The sequence below is a fragment of the Pelobates fuscus genome, chromosome 12, assembly GCF_036172605.1.
Source record: "Pelobates fuscus isolate aPelFus1 chromosome 12, aPelFus1.pri, whole genome shotgun sequence".
Lineage (NCBI taxonomy): Eukaryota > Metazoa > Chordata > Amphibia > Anura > Pelobatidae > Pelobates > Pelobates fuscus.
The window spans coordinates 34,146,815-34,161,686 of NC_086328.1; the positions used below are offsets into that span (position 1 = coordinate 34,146,815).

At 37.0% G+C, this 14,872-nt stretch overlaps 1 protein-coding gene across 1 annotated transcript in view; it reads right to left on the reverse strand.

Annotated features, from left to right (window-relative positions):
- Window positions 1-9,312: 9,312 nt before the first annotated feature.
- Window positions 9,313-14,872, reverse strand: part of GAN (gigaxonin) — a 71,519-nt gene continuing 65,959 nt past the window's right edge. The window contains exon 11 of the mRNA XM_063437226.1: window positions 9,313-9,615. Within this exon, the coding sequence (XP_063293296.1) occupies window positions 9,434-9,615 (182 nt within the window). The 3' untranslated portion in view covers window positions 9,313-9,433. The remainder of the gene's footprint in view (window positions 9,616-14,872) is intronic.

The window sequence follows — 14,872 nt, forward strand, 5'->3', positions numbered from 1 at the left end:
TGGAGTGAACCAGACTAGTTAGGTGTACAACTGGATATGATGAACGAAATAATATTGATAATATGACAAATACCGTCTAGTGAAACACCAATAAATAGTAGTGAGAATCTAGCCAAAATGGCTTACCTCTATGTACAAAAAATAATAATAATTATAATAATAAAAGAATGATGCCTATGAACCTACAAGGCTCCCAAATAGCTAACTGGCTGGAGACTTTAATCAGTACAAAAAAATGGTCAAACCCAGAGCTAGGGGCCCATACAGTAGGTATGAGTCAAATGACAAGCATAGGTATCAGGGGTGCTGTCACGTTCAGCTGAACACGGTGCTTAGGATCGTGCAGCTGTAAGAGGGGCTATGAACTTGGTAACCAGTGTAATATAAAGTCTGATCGGCGGTATACCAAGCAATAGTCCCACTGAAAAGGGGGGTGTCAACGATGAGTTAATGTATACTTCTCATAGATGACATAGGGAAGAGGTATATAGATAGAACCTCCCCCTCTATAACTCGATAGCTGTAACACTAAACAGATAATGGTTACAGTATATAACCGAGAAGCCCCAATTAGTACTACTGAGGTATACTTCAGCAGATACAAAACGTGACCCAAACCCTAGTACAAATAGGAGGTAAAAAACACACAAAAGGGTGACTACATGTGTATAACCATACTTAGTATGTTGGTTGCCTACACATGGTGATAGAGATCCCTAAGTGAAAAAACGTGAGTAGAACAGAGAGCCCTTAGAGCCCGACGCGCGTTTCGGTGCTCGCTCTGGATGCACCTTCGTCATTATCTGTTTAGTGTTACAGCTATCGAGTTATAGAGGGGGAGGTTCTATCTATATACCTCTTCCCTATGTCATCTATGAGAAGTATACATTAACTCATCGTTGACACCCCCCTTTTCAGTGGGACTATTGCTTGGTATACCGCCGATCAGACTTTATATTACACTGGTTACCAAGTTCATAGCCCCTCTTACAGCTGCACGATCCTAAGCACCGTGTTCAGCTGAACGTGACAGCACCCCTGATACCTATGCTTGTCATTTGACTCATACCTACTGTATGGGCCCCTAGCTCTGGGTTTGACCATTTTTTTGTACTGATTAAAGTCTCCAGCCAGTTAGCTATTTGGGAGCCTTGTAGGTTCATAGGCATCATTCTTTTATTATTATAATTATTATTATTTTTTGTACATAGAGGTAAGCCATTTTGGCTAGATTCTCACTACTATTTATTGGTGTTTCACTAGACGGTATTTGTCATATTATCAATATTATTTCGTTCATCATATCCAGTTGTACACCTAACTAGTCTGGTTCACTCCAGCAGTTGAGGTTTTTTTGACGATTCAGAGAAAATGTATGGGAGAAACTCCTTCACAACAAACAATTATAATTAGTGGGAGCTGGATGACTCAGCCAATGTCAAAACCTTATTTTAAATCCAGGACAAATTACGAAGCCATAATAACATTTCCAAGCACCAAAACGCAGTTTTATAACTTAAAAACACACATTTGAGCTTGTCTCCCTGTGCATTTAAAATAAGACATAGCCGGCTGTTTTAGTTATATTCAGAGATAGAGAAAATCGCTTTCACCTTCAGTAATGGCAATCAAATTTTGTTTTCTCTGAAAAGACATTGTTTACAACAAAAAGCCTGCAGGAACAGCATATACAATAAGCTGTAGTTGTTTGGTGACTTTAGTGTCCTTTTAAAGTGCAATTCTTAAAAAAAAAAAAAAAAAAACAACAAAAAAAAAAAAAAAAAAAAAAAAAAAAACATGGCTGTGTAAATAAAAAGTAATTCAAACACCCTTTACTTTACTGCTATGCAATTGATAAACTTGGAAGTTACCAACTGAAGCGGATGCATGCTCCTGCGCCTTAGTAATCGAGGGGCGCTGCTTGCATTATTTTGGGCTGGATGACTGCACGCACAGCAGCTGTGTCCATTTTTTTTTATTTACCAGTGACTTCAGGAGCACAATATGTAGATTAAGTCCATACCTACCTAACTGCAAATGTATCACTCACACCAGGGGAATATGTGCGTTACATTACAGAACACAAAATAACTAAATCAAGATGGTAACATACATTTTTTTCTTAAAAACAACATAAAATTGAAAGGTATTCCAAAGGAGACAACTAACCATCAGTTTATGGGTGGCGTGAGCAGACAGAGATTGCACTAGTGTATCTTTCACAAAAGTGGCCAGGTTTCAGAAACCGAGCTCTACACACGGTGTGCAAGATTATGGAATTTACCCTCAAGCTTAAAAATACAAAAAGTATTGCGACACGTATCACAAACAAGAATGTAACCCTCCTAGTTCTATTCTTGCCTCTACGAGTATAAAGAGATTGTGCCAAGTATGAACGGTTCTTGAGAAATCAGCTTCAGCTGCTAGGTAGGAGAACACGACATAATAGCAATCAGCAAATAAAAATGGGACATCAGAAAGTAAAAGTGGCAAATGTTTTAGACAAAAGAGTTCTATATAAACAGATGCTTTGCACCAATAACACTCTCAACGCGGTTGTAGGGTTGGTTTTACAAAAGATTGACATTTTTAATTTGAGCTCTGAATGGGATAACAAATGGCTGGGGAAGGTGGCTGCCAAGTTGTGGTGCCTGATCAGACTGGTGGCCACCAGGTGACTGTCGCCACATGCATTCTTTTGCACATACGGCACAGTTTCAGAACGGACATTCCGAAACCAAAAGAAAAAAAAAACGGAAGTGTAGAGTAGAATGGGAGCACTTGCAAAGGCTGCAGATAATAGATCTGCAGTTTTTGCAAGCCGTTTTCAGATTTACCCCAAATGAAAAACCGCTTAATTAAATGCATGCAAGTTTTCATTAAGGGCATATCTACTAAACAGTGAACATGATTTATTTTGTATTTGGGCAGTGGAATGTTCATTTAAGCCAGTGTATATTTTTATACTACAATCATACTATTATTGTTTGGTATATACACACACACACCACTTGCTAACTCTTCCTTTAACTCGTTTTCTTTTTCCAATTCTCCAATCCAAGTGCAGATAAACAAACCAGGTTGTTTTTTTTTTTTTGCGGTTTTAAATTCTGCATTACAGAGGTGGGGTGGGGGGGGGGGGGGGGGGAGGGAACTTGGCTAGCCGAGGAAGGAACAAGACGTGCAGATGCAGAGCTCCTGCAAACTGTGCTGAAAAAAGACAAAAATTGCCACGGATCAACACTTAAACGATCCAAAACATATACCTAGGTAACTCAGAATCACCACCCCCCCAGGGAGAGATCGGATGCAGACATTCGCATGTCCTTTGACAGGCCGCAGCAACCCGCACAGCCCAAAATGGCGCACGTGAGGGGCTCACCCAAGCGGTCACATCGTTGGAAGCAAGGCACCGCAAGAGAAATGTGAGGATCCGCGGGGCACCAGAAAGAGTAGGAGCGGAAGCTATAGCTAGATTTTACTAATGAAGTGGCAGCGGTTTTGGGGTTGAGACACACAGAGGGAGCGTCACCTGTCACGTCTGCATTTCGGGTACGGAAGGCCCCAACTGTCCCGGCGGATGCCCCCAGAGACATCATAGCCATCACCAGAGACATCTCCATTAAGTCAGCCATACTGGCTCGCTCGCGGAACACCCCTGCTCCGTCCGGGTATATGATGACCTACCCTTCAATGTCCTTCTGGAGAGACGGAGGTTCATGCCCGTGACGAGGGAGCTCTGTGCAAAAAGGATCCGATACAGATGGGGTGCATCAGGCTCACTAATAGGCAACAAGGAGACTCTGTTTTCACCCTATCAGCACAAGAAGATCCAGCGGCATTCCTGAAGGCACACCACTTACCACGGCAGGCCTCCCCGGCACGGCCCGCAGACACAAACCCAGTGGCAGAGGGGGCCAACCCGCCGTGAAAATGAATCACTGAGGCGGGAGCATCGCATTAAAAAGACGAGACTGCTGAATCCACCATAAGTTTCCCCGAACATAGACGAATGCACCAGAGCAGTGAATCCCTTAACTCCTCACTTACCAACCAATGCGTTCTACAACCGGGTCGTAGGAATGTTACTCTGTCGGTAAGTGAAGAGTGTCTGTATTTAAAATAGAGGTATGTTCATGTTACAGAGTTATGATCTATGTTATGGAAAAGTATGTGTCCATTTCCAATAACAAATAAGTGCAATTTTTAAAGCTCGTATTAGCAATGATTATTAAGGCTTTCTACATCATGCTATAAAAATTTTTTTTTTTGTTTGTTTGTTTTTTTACCTATTTATCTCGATGATATTGCAGTTTGGTTTTAAATGGTGATAGATTCTTCATTAAAGCGCTTAGTGGCAAAACAAAAACAGAACGTATAAAACGGAAATGGGGGGATAATCAATTAAAGGTTGAGACCATATTTTGTAATGCAATAGTGAATCTATCATTAATGGAAGGCACATTGCAGAGTTCTTTATGGTCAAACCCCCAGATATGAAATGATTAAATTATATTACCAAAAGTACAAATAATTGTAACCCCTCTCCAGCTAGCATAGACAAACAAAGCTCAAACAACTTCGCATAAAATGCAATTGTATTAATGATATTAATTACATGTTTCAATATGCACGACCAGGGCTGAACATTTAAAGTCCAGAGCTAGTAACAAAGCCTACAATTGACTCACCACCTTAAAACGCAAGTGAACAGCTTTTTGTTTTTAATACTCAATGTGTTCATGGTATGAAGTGTCAGTGTGTTTATGAATGCTGTGCTGTGCTGTGTGTATGTATATATATATATATATATATATATATATATATATATATATATATATATATATATATATGTATATATATATATATATATATATATATGTATGTATATATATATATATATATATATATATATATATATGTATATATATATATATATATATATATATATATATATAATATATATATATATATATATATATATATATATAGGGTACATGGGTTATATTGGTATCTTGTGTGTGAATGCAGGAGTGTATATGTACCCACCCCCCTTCACATTTCACCTCTTGCTCTCTATGTTCTATATAGCCCTGTTTTCTACCCATCCATGCTGCCTTAATCTGCCCATCCATGCCCCTTATCTCTAGATCCATTCCTCTTTTCTTCTATGTCTCCCTCTATCTTCCAATATTTGCACCTTCTCTTCACAAACCACTATTATTTCTGGTTATTACGTTTAATGTACTATGAGGTCCCTCTCCTCCTTGATTCCTGGAGAAGAGGGGCAGATGCATAGTTAGATCACAATTTATAATGTGAATTTTCCATGGTGTCTGGTGGCACATGGGGACTGTAGTAGAAAGCAAAAAAATTGTACCGTGGCTGGTTCTAAACATAGCTCCTTCATGGCTCACTCTGCAGTGCCATCATACATAACTACAGAGCAAGATGCCCAGAGCTGTGTTTAGCACCACCCTATGGACAGTTCCTCACACTGTTCCTTGAAGAACATATAGACCACACCATTAAAAACCACTGATGAAAGAGCACTCATCAAGCATTCCCCCAGAGTTCGCCGTGATTGGGCATCTGGGAATTTGTAGTACTATCCTCAGATCATTGGGGGTTAGCCCAGTACTATTCCTTTACCTCCTGTATTACTACATTCTACTCAAAAAACAAGAAGGACATGATCTTAATTTGAAGGATCACTATAGGGTCAGGAACGCAAACATGTATTCCTGACCCTATAGTGTTAACACCACCATCTAGCCCCCCTGGTCCCCTCATGCCGCCATAAATATAGCAAAATCTTACTGTATACAAGCCAGAAGCTGTAACTCTGCATGCTGTTTGCCTCAGAAAAACAAGCAGTCTGCTGACATCATTAGAAGGGGTAGCCTGATCCAATCACAGTGCTTCCCCATAGGATTGGCTGAGACTGACAAGGGGCAGAGCCAGCATGATTCAAACACAGCCCTGGCCAATCAGTATCTCCTCATAGAGATGAATTGAATCAATGAATCTCTATGAGGAAAGTTCAGTGTCTGCATGTAGAGGGAGGAGATACTGAATGTTTGGATGCATTTTAGGCAGCCATGACCCAGGAAGGATCTCTAACAGCCATCTGAGGAGTGGCCAGTGAAGTTATCACTAGGCTGTAATGTAAACACTGCATTTTCTCTGAAAAGACAGTGTTTACAGCAAAAAGCCTGAAGGTAATGATTCTACTCACCAGAACAAGTTCAATAAGCTGTAATTGTTCTGGTGACTATAGTGTCCATTTAAAGTTTCTAGGAGTTACAGCTTCCAAAGAGGTTATTTTCGAATACTTACTACAAAATACAGAGTTCTATAGATGAGTCTCTTCCCTAGTGGCCGAATTCACATATTTATCAATCTTTTTTAGTAAAAAGAATTTTAATAATAATAATACCATGAATGCCGCACATATCAACCACATTCATTTAAGAATGAAAAGTTGTACTACAGCTGCGTTTCTCGAACAATATAAACTCGGCTGAAGTCTTTGATCAATGAAGAATCTGGAAAACTCCCAAGTTTCCGAAGTATTGCTATAGAATGAGAAACAAACACAAGTGAAGGTGCGTATTTGTTCTATCTTTCATTTGTGTTCTGCACAAATCATGGTCCCATTGTTCGTCATTTTGTTTTATTGGCAAACTGCACCCATATTAAATACACTGGGCCCGATTATATTTGATTTGGGAAAGTTAGGACCCATAAGCTGAAATTTTAGCATTATCTGAAAGGCACTCCAGTCTGTACACCTGGAATTACACTTTAGGGAGGATTTAAAGGGGATTTGTCTTTTCCAAAAAGTTTAAGCTGAACTACTTTAAGTTGTGTGTCCACGTTTAAAGCAGTGTTCATTGTTGTGTAGCAATTCACATTATAAACTGTGATCTAAATATGCCTCTGCCAAACACCTTTATTGGCTGGTTTTGACAACCTACATATTTTTATCTGTACACCTGCTTGGAGCCAACATTACTTCTAGTAAAATATTCTAAGGCTGCCAGTATAAGTGAGCTTTCATCTAACACGTAACTAGTGCGGATGTATAATGTGAAAGTGACAATTTTGTCAAGATGCCAACTTCTAAATAAAAAAATATTTAAGAATGTCTGTTAGACTGTAATATATGGTAAAAAAATAAAAAAAAAAATTAAAAGAGAACACTAAAATAAATCAAATGTAGTATTAGGTGATAGTTGTCAGATCTTCACAAAAATAATTCTTACAATCCACAAACTGGTTTAATATGAATTCTATATAAAACATGTCTACATCTCAACTGGATTTATTTGGTTTTATTTTCTCTAATATTTTTTTTTTTCATTCATTTTTTTTCCTGAAATGCACGCCTGAAACAAATGTTTGCTAAAAAACCTGAGAGCACGAGATAACTACATAAAAATTAAAAGAAAATCCTTGCTCTATAGATTAATCTACCTACCTCCATATGGAGATTTGAATCGACAGCATACAAAAAAAAGTGTTTTAAAGTTCATCTCTATAGACGTGTCTTTACTACGTAACTATATACATATTCTCAACGATGGCGATGTCATACAATACAGCCTTGGTCCCTCAAATTTTATCTTGCCTGGAAGGATAAAGAATAAATGTGATTTTCTTTGTTAAAAAAAAAAAAAAAAAGTAAATTCATATAGCCTGGCAGTATTGAGAAGAAAAAAAAAAAAAAAAAAAGAGAGAAAATAGTGTATAATATTTCTAACAGATTACCGCAATCAGAAAATAGTTTCCCTGACATAAAAAAACTGTTGTAATGTAACCTGAAGAATTTCTGTAGACAATGGTAGCTCCATATCAAGAGTAATTTTGGCGCAAAATTCTAAAAGTGGAATTGTTCCCATGGTGACTCCTCCAGTTTAACAGTCAATACCTGATGGTTCTATAATGCCTGTTTCACTTTAACAATTTCCCCCTGAATCGCCTATTATACATGGCCCACTTTGTGCCACTTTTAAAAACAAAACAAACAAAAAAAAAACGGTATGCTCTTATTTCCTTGAAACGCAGCTACCATCAAAATAGACTTTACTACAGAAACAAATATCATCATGGACAAAACTCTTTACAGACATGTAAATGAATGGCTCGTAGGCGTGAGAAGTTGAGCCCAAAATCAGAGTGCTTACCATTAAACCACAATTACTTTACTCACACAGCTCTTCTAGAATTGTATTTTAGTGCTTCGAGTTGGCACGTCCAACGATGGCCAACCTTTGGGAATACAGCTGTTGTAGGCTATATTTGCCATGATGCTCTGCCTGTTGACCGGTTGAGCAGCATAGAAGAAGCACCTACAACAGTTGCGGTGCCAAAGTCTGGTCAATGCCATCTCTGTGCACCATGCATCAAAATGTCTACTGAAATTTGTTTTTCTGCTGTGTTATTTCTTGCAGAGCTTAGTTGGTAGATGGATCATTATTTCTTTCAGTTACAGAGCTCAAGAGTATTGTTAAATCAAGGAAATAAGAGTAAACTTTTCTGAGGCACAAACTGGGCATTTCATGCAAATTAGATTACTCTTTCAATAATGCTCAACAGTTTCAGAAACAATGTCTTTTAATGTCACTGGCAATTCAGCCTGAGAGCTTATCTTAAAACATTATCAAGATAATGTTTGTGTCAAAACTAACTTTTTTTGTTACAGTGAATCAACCGTGCTGGATTTTAATTAAAACATTAAGAAAAAAAAAATATATATATATATGGGTTAAAAGTAGAACAGCACAGTAACCCGTGAACCGATGCAGTAGACTGTCAAATATTGTAGGATGAGGAATTCAGTCACTAAATATAGTATAAAATATGTAATAGAACAGGTGTATATAAAAACAAAAGCTATAAAAATCAAATGGATGCGTAGAATGGTATAAAAACAAGAAAATATACAGTTTTGGTTTCTTTGCTAAATAAAGTAACGGCATATAAGCAATAAGAATGGATCAAATTTAAACTAAACTTTGTGATGAGGTAAGATTGATATGCAGAAGAACAACAGTTAGCGATATAAGGTGGTCTTTTTTCGAAAATGAGGTTATTGGAACCAATCCATATTGTTTTCAGTGATTTGAATATAAAACTCAGTTATTGCATCATGCTTAATAATTAAGCATAAAGCAATTCATAAATTATTTATCTTTTTTTTTTTATGTATTTATTCTATTATATAATGTTATCCCAGCACCTGCTGTTATATAGTATTATTCTATTTGCATTTCTTTTCTAACAGAAAAAGTGTTTGTTTTTGTGTGTGTGTGCAACCCAAGCTCTATCTACCGGTTTGCTTTCCGGTTGCTGCGTGATAGTCGCCACATTTTGCTTTTAAGTATTTCTTTAAACATGGTTTGTCCCCGTCCCTGCCGTAGCTTGCCTCTCAGGAAGGTTGTATGCGAATGCGGAAAAGTCCTTGCTGAAGCTGTAGTCGGAAAAGACGGCAATTTGCAATGCGTAATGAGGCACAGCCAGTCCGGCGGAGATCGGAAGGGAGTAGCTGTTTAGTGTGGTGCCACGTTCCCGTGCTCCTCTTAAACTCTCTCACGTAGTCGTAATTTGTGCCTGACAAGAGAGAATAGAAAGAACATGTTAAGCAATACAATTATGAGATGGGGATAAGGTACATGGACTCTGTCACGCTCGCTCTGATGATGGAGAAAGCAGACGGAGTAAAGAGAGAGCTATTAGAGGGAGAGAAAATGTTCAGTATAAAAATTCCTCTGCTCCACAGTCCTGCTGTCAATATCTATGATGGTCCTTAAAGGGACAAGATATACTCACCAGAACAAATACAATAAGCTATAGTTGTTCTGGTGAGTATAATCATTGCCTTCAAGCTTTTTGCAGTAAACATTGTCTTTCCAGAGAAAATGCAGTGTATACATTACATACTGGAGTTACATCCACTGGCCATTCCTCGGATGGCTACTAGAGGTGCTTTTTGGGGCAGTGCTGCACAGTGTGACTGCCATTTAGTGTATCTTCCCTCACAGAGATGCATTGATTCAATGTATCTCTATGAGGAGATGCGGCTTGGTCAGGACGGTGATTGGCTTGTGCTGGCTCTGCCCCTGATCTGCCTCCTCGACAGTCTCAGTCAATCCAATGCTTTTCTATAGGAAAGCTTTGTGATGGGCACAGATCAACACTTTTGGTAATGTCAGCCAAGCAGGCAGACCAGGGGCAGAGCCAGCAGAAGCAGACTGAAATAAAAGTAACAATATAAAAAAAAAACAAAATATAACCAAAATAGATTAGCACCCCAAACAACACGTGAAAAACATATAAGTGGTTAAATTACCCTTATACTGTTGATTAGATTGTAAGAAGTATCCTCAAACCTTCTTAATACAAATACAAAATATATACAATCTACAAATTGTGAAATAGCCTAAGAAAGGCGTAAATATAAGTGAAAATGTGAGTGGCCAACAGGTTACTCACAAGGAATAAGTAAATAACAGGCACATAAAGATTTCTTTAGGGACGTAGTTATCGTTGTCACTTTCAATCATCAGCCATATATGCAACAGAAAGGAAAAAAGCAGAACATAGTGTGTATCTCTAAAAAATTATAACACCTTTTTATTGAATCACACTTACACGCTGGAATCTTCACACTGATACAGATAGCTATTTTTACAAATTAGAAAAACTAGCAATAAAAGAAATAAGAAAGTGGTGGGAGATCTACTTTTTAGAAAAATATATCAGAGAGAACCTAATCCCAAGAGGTCTCCGTTTAAAGAAAATGCCTGCTAATGGTCTCGAATTTTCAAAATATGCAAAAAAAAAATTGGAAAAGTGCTCCACAATTCTTATGGAAATTATCATAGAGTTTGAAAAAGATAATTTAAAAACACTTTCAGAAGAAATGGAAAAACTAGAAAGTAACTTTTCTATAGATAAGGGCAGTTCAGAATATAAAAGAAAAGAAAAAATTCTCATTGGAAAAGTGAATCAAATAGATGAAAAAATAGCAGTAACTAAAAACAAAAAATATTCTCGTGATAAAAATGATAAAGAGAATAATTTCCATTCTATCACTACATGTAAACTATCTCCCAGACAAAATAATGGTTTCCGTTTCCCTAAGAAAAACGGTTACACCAGCTATAGTAATCAAATAGATCTCACGGTATTTCACCTCATAATAACCAGACATCAAATAAAAGTAATGCAGAACAACCTGAGGGTGATCATCTCCCCAATAATAAACATGAAAAAATATAAATAACAATGAAAGAGCGAAGCAAAAAAACTAATCAAGAAAATACTAGTGATTTTTTAGACCAAGATCCAAATCCCAAGAAAAAGAAAGAGATCACTCAGTTCCTTTCTCCAAAATACCCAAAGGTAGACCTAACCAATCGGTTTGCTCTTCTGGGAGATTGGAACGCACCAGGAAAGAGAAGAAGGATGAGTGGGGACAAGATAGAAGAGATCTAGATCTAATAGCGAGGAAAAAAGGGATTTTTAATATTTCAGGAGTTATTCTAACTATAGAAGAAATAAATATATTAGAAAAAGGACTAAAATTTGCGCCAAAAAGGAGAATGCGTATAATCTAAATTCCAATACTAATGTTGAAACTTACAATAAAACACATTTTAAACCGAAATCAACTTTTTGCCCAACAGAGAAGGGGAGTCAGATAGAGGCTGTCACGAGCGTGGGCTATAGGCCCAGCCGAGACAGTGGGGAGAGTGTGGAAGTGACAGGGTTACCTGTTGCTAGTCCCAGCAACCACTCAATTAACCCCTGCAATCCCTTCTACACTAACCCTCTAGTACACACTTTACTGCCACCACCAAGACTTTAAACCCGGGCGTCTTAGGTTACCCCACACACAGGAGAATTATAGAATCACAGTTCTACTTTTACTGATCAAACACATATAGTTAACCCTTTTTGGAAACGTGTTAGTTGCTTTCCTCTGGAGAGTGAAGCTCTTATAGAACAGAGACAAGCTGATTAAGTAAATACTTAATCTGACAATAAAAGATTCACAGTGCTGAGTACAAAATACAGAAATAAATGACATACAGATAACAAATTGCAAAACAGTACATAAAATAAAATAGGAGAAAACAAGAAATTCCTTACATATATTTACCCCATATAGAATTCTTGGGGCAGTCTTAGATGGTATTGATCTCCGAGAAGTTACTGACAAAAGAAAAATGAATAACTGAACTCCCTGGATAGTCTAGCACCCTCATTATATATCTAAACTAGTTGTCTCTCAGTGGGCAGACCCTGGGGGGAATCAGAGGGGGTTGGTCTGGCAGTCTATTGCCCACTCTATGAAATTCCTTGTGTCCAGCTCTGGTGATGGCTATCTAGATGTTTTATGGTCTAGGCCTGGTGCAAGATCAAAGACCACAATAAATGTCATCCCAAGGTTTACAAAAAAAAAAAAAAACAACTCTTAACATATATAAACACACATCAAACAAGAACTCATGCTTTTGGCATGACAGAGGCATTTTCAAAGATGGTCCTAAAAGATATAGAGAAGTTAAAACCCAAAATAACTAATTTCAATTTGAACAGTAAGGAAAACACTATTTTAAAACAACTTAGAAACCGAAAAGATATTGTTATAAAAAGTGCTGACAAGGGAGGAGGTACGGTGTTCATGTCCGTACAATATTATTTGGAAGAATCTTATCGAATTTTAGAAGACCAAAGTACCTATAAAAAGTTGGAAAGGAACCCCAATATGATCTTTAACATTAAATTAAGAGTTTTTAAATAAATATTTATCAAATAATGTGTTAGATGAAAAAACATCTCTTTCCTTTATGTTGATGCTCCACGAATTCCAACTTTTTATTTTTTACCAAAGATACACAAGTCAATAAGTAAACCCCCAGGTCGACCTATTATAAGTGGCATCGATTCGTTAACATCTAAATGATCAGAATTTGTTGATTTTTCACTTAAAAAATATGCCCAGGGAGCTAAATCTTATTTGAAAGATACTAAAAGCCTCATTCAAGAACTGGAGTGTATTGAATGGAAACAGGATTATATTTGGGCAACTTTAGATGTGACATCTTTATATACTATTATCGACCATGAATTGGGTTTAAAAGCAGTAACAAGAGTTCTCGACGCTGATAGCAGTAACTCTCCCCTTTTTATTTTATTTTTAGTGGAAAGCATCCGATTTTTTTTAACACATAATTTTTTCATTTTTAACGATGTATTTTACCTCCAGACCAAAGGTCCAGACCATGAGTACCAAGTTCGCGACAGTTGGGAATCACAGAACATTTGGACCAACAATCCTTTTGGCGCGGACTCGGTACTCTGGCGAAGGTACATTGATGATATTTTAATTATCTGGAAAGGTACAAAGGAAGAATTTTTTCTTATGCTAATAAGAATGATCAGTTTTTGATTTTTACACCTCAAGTTGGTGAAATAAGTATACATTTTTTAGACCTTACTATTTTTATCAAAGATCTTACCATCAAAACTAAAACCTATTTTAAACCGACAGACTCGAATTCTTTTATTGCCAAAAAAAGCGGACATCACCCAAATTGGCTACGAAGTGTGCCCAAAAGCCAATTTAGTCGAATAAAGAGAAAATGTACCGATGAAAAATCTTTTTTAGAACAAAGTCATTTTTTTGAAAGAAAAATTTGTGGACAAAGGTTACTGTGCATCTGATTTAAATAAAGAAATTGATATAATTAGGAAGAAAAATAGGAATGAATTTTTAATCAATAAAGACACTTTAAATGTGAAGAATAGCGATTTTGGTTTCTCTTTTACGACACAATATAATGCTCAAGCTTTTGAAATCCAGAAAATTATTAGAAAATACTGTCCGCTATTAGTAGAAGACGAGTTTTTACATGACATAATACCTCCTGTCCCAAAAATGGTATTCAGGAAGGGTAAGAATCTGAAAAATATACTAGCACCAAGCACTTTAAGATTAAAAGAGAAAAAAGAAAATAACTTAAAAGAATTTTTTAAATGTGGCAGCTGCAAAGGATGTAAACATTTACCAAAGAAATCATTAAAGTTTAAAACTCAACAAACAGGGAAAAGTTTTGAAAGAAAAGACTATAATTGTAAAACCGATTTTGTAATATACCGTACTTATTGACATGTGGATGTGGCATACAGTATGTGGGAAGGACCACTAGAACATTAAAAGTGAGATTTTTTAGAACACTGTAACAATATTCGGAAAAAAATCACAACGCACTCAGTACCTGTTCACTGCAATGCATGCCCCCTTTTTAAATTTGAGAATTTTGGATGTATAGGTTTGGAGTGGGTCACTTTGGATTAGGGGGGGGGGGGAGAATCGGACTATACATTTGAGACAAAGAGAGGGATATTGGATCTACATGCTAAAAACCCTGAGCCCTTATACCCCCTCAAGAAAATCTTTTTTTGTAGTGTGATCCTCTCCCCTGATCTCCTCCCCTTTTCTCCCATTTCTAGTCGTTTTTATCCTTATTTTAGCAAATTATGGTATATACATATGTTTATTATTTATTGGATGCATATACATATATTTATTTTTTATGATCTTTTACTTTAGAAGATTATCTAATGAATTTTAGACAAATAAGTATTAGCACTTTTCTAAAAAAAGACAAATTTTCATTGTATCTTTATTATATTTTGAACGGTAATTGTGTTTTCCTTCTCTTCTTTTCTTTTTTTTCCCCTTCCCTTTTGGTTTCTTCATTCCATATATGTGAAACTAACATTGAATGGAGTTTCTGCCACTTCCGGGTACGCGCAGTGGAACGCACAGTGGAACGCAAGTGCGACCACAGGCGCG